This window comes from Microtus oregoni, unplaced genomic scaffold (assembly GCF_018167655.1).
Source record: "Microtus oregoni isolate MIOR12 unplaced genomic scaffold, Mior012 000026F_ref0000081, whole genome shotgun sequence".
In the NCBI taxonomy this organism is placed as follows: Eukaryota; Metazoa; Chordata; class Mammalia; order Rodentia; family Cricetidae; genus Microtus; species Microtus oregoni.
This window is the reverse complement of record NW_024543085.1, coordinates 9,170,552-9,182,941: the sequence shown is the minus strand read 5'-3', so window position 1 is coordinate 9,182,941 and position 12,390 is coordinate 9,170,552. Positions and strand designations below refer to the sequence as shown.

The 12,390-nt window shown below is 36.9% G+C and overlaps 1 protein-coding gene across 1 annotated transcript in view; it reads left to right on the top strand.

The window, feature by feature from the left end:
- The window catches only part of Thsd7a (thrombospondin type 1 domain containing 7A), a 401,309-nt gene that overhangs the window by 363,874 nt on the left and 25,045 nt on the right, over positions 1-12,390 (top strand). The window contains exons 15-19 of the mRNA XM_041675563.1: positions 184-189; positions 1,667-1,800; positions 6,191-6,344; positions 9,718-9,862; positions 11,141-11,256. Coding sequence (XP_041531497.1) covers positions 184-189; positions 1,667-1,800; positions 6,191-6,344; positions 9,718-9,862; positions 11,141-11,256 — 555 coding nt within the window. The remainder of the gene's footprint in view (positions 1-183; positions 190-1,666; positions 1,801-6,190; positions 6,345-9,717; positions 9,863-11,140; positions 11,257-12,390) is intronic.

Below are 12,390 nucleotides of genomic sequence, written 5' to 3'. Positions count from 1 at the left end.
TTAAGTCATGTTAAGTTTTTAAGTTAAAGGCTAAGTAAGACATCCTAATCTTTTACAAAAATGATGTTTTATATTAAAGCCCTTATAACTGAAATGTAGATTGTGAGCTCTTATCAAAATAACTGACATTTCAACCTTTCTTTTTTCTTGTCATTTTCTTCATTCCTGCCAAACACCCTCCAGGCACAGGTAAGCAATCAGCTGATTCTTACGAGTTCTTAAAACATCCTTACTTTCTCAACTAGATTTTCCTCTGCCTACTCCCTATTTATTTTACTTAGTTACCAGAATTTCTTTATTTGTAGGGCCTGTAGGGTGGAGTGAGTGGATTTCACCCGTCCCATTTTGATGAGAAAATGGCACCCCTTATTTAACTTGAAGCAGAGAGGAAGGCACGATGGGCTGAAAATGGTTATTAGGGTGTGACTATGAAATAATTTGCGTTTATCCCAACAAAGAGGAATAATGATCCATCTATCAAAGGATTAGGAATGGCAGCAGATCTCCTTCATTTCAGTTCGTCCATTACCTAGAAGTGCTGGGCGGCGATGTTGGGCCATGTGACAATGGTCCTGATTTAACACACCAAATGGACCTGTGCTGGCTGTGGTTTAGCTACAGTCTTATTCCAGCACTGCATATGTTTTTCTTTTTTCTGGGGTACTTCTGTTTTATTTTGGTTTTTAGTCCACTAAATTGTAAAAAATAGCTCCAAAGGACTGTTTAAATCTGTTTCCTGGGACAGATTACCTAAATCCTTTATATACCATAGTGTGTGAGAGAGTGTAAAATAGAATACAAAATTGGATTTTCACATACTTTAAAAATTTTTAAAATATTTTTCTTTAATATTGCATTCTTGGTTGCAGTAGATCATGGTCCATTTATTTCTTCTACTTATTTTTCTCTTTGGAAAACAGCACAGTAGCTTCATTGTTCTAGAATTCTTGAAACAAACATAATATACTGTGTTCAAAACTGAGAGCTTTGTGGACAGTAATTGCAAGCAGTTGGCTGTGCTTTGTGAGGTCCTTACTGCCGACAGCTGGATCTGTAGCTATGCATCATGTAAAATTAATTTAGGACTTTGTTTCCATACCTCAAGTGATTGAGGATTAGTTTTAAGATGGGTTTATTTCTTTTCATTTATCATTTTAGTTTCTTGTATCAAAAAAGAAATGATTATTCTTACAACTATACACATTTATATGTAAAGCTGGCTAAATTACATTTAATTAGAAAACATATATTTACAATATTCATTTCATTCATTCATCCATTCATTCATTTGACAAATTTTCACTGAGTGTCTAGCACCTGAGTGCCCTAGGTTAAGGAACAAAGACACAAAAGTTTTAACAAAAGAGATAGTCCAGAAGAATATAATATAATGTGTTATATGTCAGTTTATGAAATTGTGTTTTGAATCTGGCACAGAATGTGGGTTAGATCTATGCCCACTGTGTAGTAGGAGGCGGGGGATGCAGCTCAGCCCACCCTCCCCGTCTTGACTAGACTAGATCTTTCTTACTAAGTGAGAGTATGAACAGTAAGGGGAAGGAACGAAACTAGGCTGATGGGATAAGGACTGTGATGATACAGGTGTCTTCCATCCACCCACCTCCACTCTCATCCCACTGCCTGAGATACCAGATGTGTGTTTCAGGTGTATGAGGTCGTCCCGTGCCACAGTGACTGCAATCAGTACATATGGGTTACAGAGCCGTGGAGTGTCTGCAAGGTGACCTTTGTGAACACGCGAGAGAACTGTGGAGAGGGTGTGCAGACCCGCAAAGTGAGGTAAGACCAAGGAGAATGGCAGAGAGGCAAGATGGCCATCATCTCCCATCTCACAGGCAATAACACGGGGCATCCCTCTTCTCCACTGCACTGAAAACTTTTGTTGGTTTTGGTTTTAGGGAATCTGGGTACCTGAGAATTAAGATTACCTGTTTCAAGCAGCAGTTTGTGTATTCTAGTTCCCGACTTTAAAAGCTCCACATTACAACTTTTAAGTTGAATTTTTATTTTTGAGTTTATAATACAATTATATCTCCTTTCCTTTTCTCCTCTAGAACCATCCCAATACTGGTCCATGCTCTTTTGAAAATTCATGGTCTATCTTATCATTAATTACTGTTACATACATGTATTATATGCATATATACAGATAATATATATTCCTAAATACAACCCGCTAGATCTGTATGCTACTTGTATGTAGTATGTCTCAGGGCTGACCATTGGAAATACATGTTGAAAGCAAGCTTGATAAGTGCAGATGTTAAACCTCAGCAACTTCGTAAAAGCCAAATATGTTTCTTTTATACATATGTAATTTTTTATATATGTTCATGAGTGTCTGGAGGCCAGAGATCTGGGTATTTATCTCATTCACTCCTTGCCTTATTTTTGAGTTATGGTCCCTCACTGAACCTGGAGTGTGCCAATGAGACCCAGGGATCTCCTGTCTTTACCTCCTCAGTACTAGGATTACAGATGTGTGCTACAGGACCTACTAATTTTATCACATGAATGCTGGAAACTGAACCCGGATCCTCATGCTTATGTGGCAAGCACTTGTCTTACTAAGCCATCTTCACTACCAGAAAAGCCAAATATAGTCATAAACACACATTTTCAAGTACCCTGCGTTGACTTCCTGCTCTTTTTTGTAATCCTGGCTAGCATTGGAATGTTCTCATCTCCTTCAGGAAGCCTTCTCTTCACCCTCTGGCTAGTATTGTCTCTCACTTATTTGAATACAGTTATCATGTGTGATAGGGTAGCTACTGGTCATGTGTGGCTATTTCAATGCCACCTTATACTAGATAAAGTTTTGAATGCATACCTTCAATCACACTATTCATAATTTCATATTCTCAACTGCCACATGTGGGTGTTCTGTTGGACAACAGAAATGTAGAATATTCTTTTCATCACAAAGGGTCTAAAATAATAATAATAAATCCAGAACTAGATATTAGTTTATTCTTATCTATAACTTATCACAAGCTTTAGAATTATTTAATAATGTCTCACAATATATTTTAGTAAAGGTTTTATTTAATTAATGTTAATACCATAAAAATTTTACATATGAAAATTTTGTATAACCTTGTTTCTGATAAAAAAAATCTGTTTGTCTCAAAAACCCATTTACAATTTCCATGGGCCAAAATAAAGGTAGATTAATGATGAAGACAGGAAGGAATGTGAGGAGATAGGAAATGAAAAGGTAAAACTGGAGTTTTTTTTTGTCTATAACTCTGTTTCCAAATTAAAATTTTACCCTCCAAACTTAAAAATCATTCCCTTGTGCGAAGAATTTCGGTCAGTTGCTTGTTTTGTTAGTGAAAAATTATTTAAAAAAAAAAAAAGAATATGTATTGCACTTTCTGCCAACTGTTATGTACATGATTCTTTTTTCTTTGTAAATAGCTATTTTTCATGTTTCCAAGCACTTTGGAAACAAAGTAACTTTTCAGATGAATTTATGTGTTGAAGTTGATGCAATAGAGAGAGAGGTTAGTATTGATCGTGATCTCTGATCGTGTAATAATGTGCCTGTTTGTCCCTGATTGAGTGGCACAGGGTTCAAACTCTATCGTCTGCTAGTCAGGGTCAGGATGTTTTGCAAATGTGGACTGACATTTCGAGATAGATGAGTCTATAAAAGAACAGGTTTGTGTTTACCTATGTTCAGTCTTTCTCAGTGAGGATGGAATGGCATATAAGGAAGTGGATAACAGAAGTGGTCCTTTCTAATAAGAATTCCTTTCTCCCCTGCTTCCTTCCTTCTTGCCATCTCTCTCCCTCACTCCTTTCCTTCTCTTTTTCTTCTTTTCCATCTTTCTTTTCTTCCCTTCCCCTGGTGCGAGGAATCAAGCCATGATCTCAAAGAGGCTAGGCAAAGAAAAGGGCATGCTGTCAATGACATTTTTGTTTTTACAATTTTATGCACATAGTGACAATACAAATAAAAAGAGGCCGTTTTAGTTGCTGTTCCTGTAGCAATTGTGTTCCATCCGTGCAGGCAATGCGTCCTGTATTTCCATATCTGTAATGAGTCTCTCACCTCCAAAGTGGCCCTGCAGTCTGTGTTTCTAACATACATCAGTCTTCCCAAACAACTATTATTGCTCATTAGAATAGAAAGGACAAGGCTAAGAAAGAAGCAAACTTAAAACTTTTATTTGGGCTTAAGTTTAATTCAAGTATCTATTCTGAATTTTAGATTGAAAAAAATGTTCATGCCAAATAAAACAAACATCTTGGTAGGTAGAGTTTGTTTCTATTTTGTGAAATGGAAATGTGTTTACAAAATAATAATTTGTCTTAAAACAAATCAAGTTTGTTAAGAGAAGTCATCCCTGAGTAGTAAATTTGCAGTTTATTATTTATTCTGAATTTTGAGTTACTTTTACAATACAAAATTAAGAAAGATAAAAGTCTTTACCAATAAAGTTGTATTGTATAGTTACCTATTAGGGTATCGGACATATCTTCTTAACTTGGATCAATAGGCAATTTTACAAGTTAATCCTGTGTGCTGCATCAATATCTGCTAAGACTGTGATCTCAGCATCAATTCCACATTCTGGATGTGGAAATGATTTGTCTTCAATGTCTTTGCCAGACCACTGTCAAAAGAACATTTTTAGAATGCCACTGAAGATAAACTTTTCCTATATAACTAAAAGCCCTTTTAAATAAATTTATAATTTAATGTTTCAACAATTAAATCATCAAATATCTGCTAATTAATTTTGTGAATAATTTTTTGAAAAATCACAGAGATCAGTACTTATAGATTTTTTTAGCTTGCATGTCCAATCAAAATACTATTATTGATGGTTTTCCAAGTTTTCAAGGTGTCTCACTTAATAGAAACATTTTTCTTAAATTTAGTATCGGCGATTACTAATGAACAATTATTCAGGGCATATTTTTAAAGACACTGTCCTTCCTACTAGAAATCTCTGAGCAAAGATGAAATGGCAGGCATATAAGTACGGCATGACTCAGCCAACTTCTGAAACACGGCTCAGGAGGTTTAAGAACCCATCTTCCTCTTAATCTTCCCATAGGCACCTTCTTTCCTGGCCCCATTAATTTCGTTCACCTTTTCTACATTATAGATCAAAGATCAGGGTTTTCTCTGCCACTGTGAAAGTTCACAGAGATTATTAACTAAGGTAAAGGGAATCCACATTAATTAGCTTCTCAAGAGATCAGTAAAGAAGAATTCTTGATTGTTCATAATGGAATAGTATGAACTAATATTTAAATTTATTTCTAATAAAAGCAAAACTAACAATTAAGAATAAATCCTGGTATAAGATCAAATAACCACACTTAGAGAAGTCGTGCCGTTCTAATTAGAATTTTCTTCTGGTTTCTGGCTTTCTTTTCAAGTTAGCGGATGAGAACTAAAATTGTCTTTTTAATGGCTTTTAAAACTATTTCTCTTCATTTATTTGTATACACATATGCCACACACGTCTCACACAAACACACATCTCACACAGCACACACACAGTCACACAACCACATACACGTACACACACACACAAAACCACATACACATACAATCACACAGACACATACGTCATACACTCAATGTCTCTCTCTCACACACACAGAAACACACAAATATGTCACATGGCCTATGTAGAGGATAGTTTGCAGGGATTAGTTTTTTCTTTCCTACTGACTTCTAGGTACTGAAATCAGTTCTTCAGGTTTGGTTCAGAGTATTCTTGCTGGCAGCTAAAATTAATTTCTAAATGACAAAACAAACTGATCAATGCCTTATCTTGGAAATCACCTAATGAAGCATTTTGTGTGGATATTGCACTGTAATTAAGCCCCCATCACTTATGAGTCAAGAGTATCTTCTTTCAGAATCTCTTTGGATCATTTTTCAGTTGTTCCTGTCTCACACATCTCACAAATGGGTGTAAAAAAATCATTTCCCTTGCAAAGAAACTGGATACCATTTCCCAGGGCACTGAAACTATCTTATTAAAGTATTCTGAACATGCATATCAGCATATTTTTTTTCATCTTAAAGAAGTACTAGCTATGTTTGGTGTCTTAATGTCTTAATGAGAACTACCCATCCTGTGTGTTGGCTGTCATTCTAATTGTCCTGGTTCTTTTTGCTGGTGTGCATGTTTACTTTCAGATGCATGCAGAATACAGCTGACGGCCCTTCTGAACATGTGGAGGATTACCTATGCGACCCAGAAGATATGCCCCTGGGCTCAAGAGAATGTAAACTTCCATGCCCTGAAGACTGTGTGATATCTGAGTGGGGGCCGTGGACCCAGTGTGCCTTGGTGAGATTATTAGCATTTCGGTAAAATGGAGTTTGCTTAATTTTTGAAGATTTTCTAACAAATAATTTAATTCAAAAATCTTTTTTAAAATATTCATTGTAAAAGCAATGAGTCTTGTTTTCAAAAGCAAGGTGTGCTTTCTTGGCCACCTCCTTGTATGGGTAAGTAATGTAAATTCAGCATTGTTTCTACAACAACTTGCCATCTTGCAAACCTTTTGCTCCTTTGCTCCTTTCAACTACACTCCTAAACCAGCTTGTGGTGCCTTCAACTGGCCTTACAGATTGCACAGAAGGTTAAAAACTGCAATGGTCATAAGGATCCCCTGTAGTGAAAGTGAGGAAAGAATGAAATTCTAGCGGAGTGACTTTAGTGATATCCACTTGACAGCCCTTGCTTCTGGTCAAATCTGCTTAGTTTAAACAGTGGGAACACTCTTTTGCACACGGGGAGTGCTCCAGCAGGCGTGATGACACCAGGAAGTAAAGGATCCTGAGAAAGGTACTAAGTAGGAAGAAGGCTGCACGTGGTGAGACCTCAAATATTCGAAGATGATTGTTTGTGAACATTTAAAATAGAAACCAAACGATCATAGTTTCTGTTCACTGTGCCTGCTGTTAGAATCCCTGTCCCTGAGTTCAAAAGCAGCCGGTGAGTGCAACAGCATCTATTTTACAATAGAACTGTCTTGTAATAGGATGTGTGACAATTTGAATTTCATCTGTGGAATCTACTGTGAAAATCTCTGAAAATCATGAGAAGAAAACGATCGTGTACCCAAACTGCACCCTCCCTGAACACTTCTTTTTGGAACCACTTCTTGTTAGTGCCTGTCTCACAGAAGGGACTGGGAATGATATTTCCCTTGTAAAGGTAGCTCACCTGTGGATCAGTCAGGGTTCTCTACAGGAGCAAGTTACAGAGCTTATCTCTTGAGGAAAGAGATTTATCAGAGTGGTTTACAGGCTGTGATCCAGCTAATCCAACAATGGCTGTCTATCAACTGAGGTCCAAGAATCCAGGAATTGCTCAGTCCAAGAGGCTTGTCTGTCTCAGCTGGTCTTCAGCGTGTGCCAGAATCCCAAAGCAGGCTCTAATGCAGGGAATGAGTGGACTTGCTACCAAGAGCTTGCATGCTTGTAAGCAAGCAGACAGAGTGTCCTTCTTCCAGGTCCTTTATATAGGCTGCAAACAAAAGGTGTAACCCCTACTAAAGGCAGATCTTCCCACCTCAAAAAATATGTATTAAAGCTGTATCTTCCCATTTCCAAGATCTGGATTAAAGGTGTATCTTCCCACTTCAAATGATATAATTAAGAAAAAAAATCCTCACAGATGTGCCCAGTCATTTGAGTTTTAGTTCATTCCAGATGTAGTTAAATTGACAACAAGAACAGCTATCACATCCTGAATGTCATACATAATCTGTGCTTTCCGACTCCTACGAAGCCAAGTGAGTTCACACCAGACAGAACTCTAGATTTCAATAGCAGTGAGGGCCTTAGACCCAACCAGAGGAAGAAAATCACTTGAAACAATGTGCAGAAAAGTTAGTGTCTTAGTTAGTGTTCTATCACCTGAGGAAACATCATGACCAAAAGTGTCTTGGGGAGGAAAGCGTTTATTGTATTCACATTTCCATATATCTGTATTAAAAGCAGTGATGACAGGCACTCATGAAGGACAGGAACCTGAAAACAGGAACTGATACAGAAGTCAGTGGCTTGCTCCCTCCTACTTGCTCATACTGCTTTCTTGTAGCACCCAGGAGTACAAGCCCAGAGTGCCACCACCCACAATGTGATGGGTCTTCCAATATTAATCATTAATTAAGGAAAAACCTCTACCAGCTTGCCTACATCCCACTTTTATGGAAGCATTGTCTTAATTGGGGTTTCCTCCTCTCAGATGACACTAGCCTGTGTCAAGTTGACATAAAACTACCCAGCACAGTTATTTTAGCCCTGCACATCTGCGAAAAACAATGTGAAAAAAGCTGGAAAGATACACCTAATATTAAATTGCTCAAATTACAGTAAAGGGCCACTTCAGGCAAGTTTATAGTCTGTGTTTTCCAAGGAGATTTGCCTTTTTGATCTCTGTGTTAACACTGTTAAAATGCCAACTGGAAACCAATTGACTATTTAGAAACAAACAGACCCAATATATGAATTGAACAGGTATTGAAAGAAGGGTGAAGACTCCAGCCTGGATGAGAGTCTGCAAATGAATTCCTGTTTTAATTCTGCAGTGAACTGTATACTACAGTGTCTGATTCTATTTACAATGATGGAATTCTTAACATCAGAGATTGTGTTAAAAGAATATTCAGCTTGTATAAAACAGAGGCTGTTGAACTTGGGCTATTTCTTAAATCCCTTAGCAGGAATAATAGGAACCACCAAACAGGAACTATGTTCATCTGGGTTCTGTTTTAAATATCCATAAGTAACCATCTTAGAAAAATATTGAGTTCTACCATGTGTAACAAGAAAGAGTTAATGAAACATGCTTTGTTTTCTTGAGCATTTGCCAAAAGAAATTTTGAAATGAGATTAAAATTCAGCTAGTTGAATGGGTGTGCCTTTTGGACTTTATAAGTTACTTTGTTTCATCCAAGACATTCATAAATAAACACAAAGCATTTACTGTGTGCAAAGAATTGTTGTGTTCAAAGAATATAGAAAAGAGAAGACAGAAATTTTTTTAATGTGCTAACACTGAGGATGGTAGCAGGACCTTTATATAATTTGCATTCTCTAAATACAGAAAGTGTTGCTTCAGTGACATGATCAAAATACAGTGAGATCAAAGGACAAGGCAATAACTACTTAAGGCCTAAGAAATCCAAAATTGTTCCTTTCTACTATTAGAAGGCACATGTTTTCAGAAAGCTGCACCAGGAAGAAAATAGCCAGCCACTCTATAGATGCTAAATTGATTATATGAATGTATGCATTAAGAAAATAAAAGTCATAATACCTAGAGAATTATGTGAAGTCACCATTAAATTGGTTTATGTCAATTAACACACATCACATGGGTGCAAATATGCATACACACATATACACTTTTATACATATACCTTAAATCATCATAACATATGGGATTAACATTCTTTGTTGCTAAATATGGCCATATGAATGTGTTTATATAGCTATGAGGTAATGACTTAAACATATTCTAGCTGGGATGGGACATCAGACTCTTAGTCAACACTTAACATTTTACATATGAAAACTCTGAAACAATGAAGTTTACTGACCTGTTCAAATTAGTCAATGAATTGAATGCTCTACTGCCACCCCCAGTAACATGCTAACTTTTGTAGGCTGAGTTTATCTTTCTGAAAAATGATATTGTTCTTTGTAAGCCTTGCAATCCAAGTGGTTCCCGGCAAAGGTCAGCTGAGCCTATCAGACAGCCTGCTGATGAAGGAAGAGTCTGCCCTGATGCCGTGGAGAAGGAGCCCTGTAGTCTGAACAAAAACTGCTACCACTATGACTACAATGTCACAGGTAAGCTTGTCATCTTGTCTTCACAGAGTCTGGGGTACAGTCACATGTAAAGCTGCTCCAGGCAGTCTCATCTGCCTAGGCCAGCTATGCTGTGTGCCATTTGAAGACACAGCCTACACTCTGAGAAATAACAACATGAAGAAATAGTTAGCTGATTTATATTTTGGTAAACATCAAAATATAGAGAATGCAAGTATCACAAAGACTAAATTTTCATAGTAGGTAGTAAATATTCCAGGCAATCCTTAAAACCTTCTCCCACTTTGGAAGGGTACAAATATGTTTTCTTTTTTAGCAGATGTTTGATACTTACAACATCAACATAAATAATTGTTGTGGTACAGGGACATTTATGAACAACATTCACATGATGTAAAAGTCTGTAATCTTAAAAATTAATGTTCAAAAAAGTAGACTTGTAATAAATTGCATTTGTTTCATTAATTTCATTTAATACTATCAAAGCATACACATCAAAACAATTTCATTTGTTCCTTTGGTTTGGTACAGCATCAAAGCTAACTTGAATTTTCCCCAAGTGAATTCCACAATAAAATAAGCTCAAGAAATTGAAAAAAGAAACAACAGTCACATTGGCTTCTGTCTCTTTAGTTTTCTCTATGATTTGTTTTGATGACACAAAGGAAATCAAAGTTGTCTAGGTTATGTAGTTCTAGCATAGAGAAAGATGAAAGAATGATTTTCACAAAACATACAAATAAGGGAGTTTAATAAATATGCTGAAGTTATTTACAAAATAAATGAGTTTGCATTTTTTGAAAAATCCTACTAACAGAAATAAATGAAGTACATTATGAAACTAGAACTACATAGAGTACTAGTATATATAACTATGTAGTTACCTATACATAGCATATATGCATACTCTGTGTAGTTATATCAATTAAAACTATGCTGACTTTGCTAAAAGAGACATAATAGTAAATTTTTAAATTCAACTGTTCTTAAAAAAATGTTTTGAAATGATGTTGATCAATAGAGCAAAGCCGTTTTTACAATATCACTCAATAGCTAGCTGTCAACATTATCAAGTAGACATCTGCCTTAAAGAATAATCCCCACTGCTATGTGCAACCGCAGCAATTCCATTGACTCCTAATATGTTCAGTGCTGGGACCCATATGCTCTGCATGTGGGATGATGGATTGTGTGGCTTAGGAAGCAGTTGTGAATTAGGTATGGGATTCAGGTCATCAGAGCTTCATCGGAAATCTGCTCGTGCATCGCCTCCTGTTCTGATGGGTGTTTTCTGTTCAGACTGGAGCACATGTCAGCTGAGTGAAAAGGCGGTTTGTGGAAATGGCATTAAAACGAGGATGCTGGACTGTGTTCGAAGTGATGGCAAGTCTGTTGACCTGAAATATTGTGAAGAGGTGGGTGAGTGCTGTGATAATCTTTGCAGGAAATTCTTCCCTAACAGTTCAAATTCACATGGAGCCTAGTGACGAGTGCGCCACACAGTGCACGGCCAACAGCTGTTTTCACAAACTGTCTAGTGCCCTCTTGAAAAGAGACAGCATCCACACTACTCCTTTCCACAGATAATTTCCTGTATTCTTTTCTGCTTGGAGCTCAAAGGTATGCTAATTAGCCCATTCTGGAAGAAATGCTTAGGAAACAATAAGCAATCAAGGTGAATAAAGGCAATAAATCTTAATCAGAGCACTCATCATCTTTTGTAATTTCATGTGAATTGGGTGCAGAGCTTGGACACCTGCCAAGAGCCGTCATTTATTCTTTCTGTTGCTAAACATTGATCACACGCAGCTTCAGAGCAGATTTCGATATTAATATCTGCTACTCAGCTGCGAGAATCTACGTACTTAGGTCATGAAGAAAGCCTAACGTTCAAGCAAAGGAATGAAGTCTGTCACCGTTATCTCTAAGGCTGAGAAAAACTATGGTTTATAGTTAACTGTTGAATGAAAGTAATGTCATCCCTCTTAGCTATAACCTTATGAACAGTCGAGAAACATGTAACTGACATTTCTTTTCATAAAGCTGCACCTTTCGGTGAGTTTTGTCTGAGTTCCAAACCACAATGGCAATGATATTCCTGTTGTTTAGCTCCCTGTGCTTCTGCAATCCACAAGGTCATTTTCAGACTAACTAAGTGCTTCAGTAGATCTGAAACAGAATAGTGTGAACTCTGAAGGGAAAGCCATCAGCGGAACTACTTGAATCCACTTAGTGCCATTGTCAAAACTTTAACTTCCTTACATCTCTGTCTATAGGGGAGACTTTCAGATACTCTAAAAACATCAAGTTGTTTAGTTAATAAATGCCTACACCTAAAACCTTTGGCCATGAGTCAACCTATTCACATGTTATAGTTAAAGTAAGTTAAATATGAGTTTTTAAACTAATACCATTTAAGCAAAATAGTCAACAATAAATAGCACTTTTGTGAGTGAAGATTATTACAACCACAACCTTCCCAGAGAGTGGTCTGTGATCTAACACAAGCTGCTGGTGAGTGCCAGTGCAGGCGAAGTTCCCTCCTTACA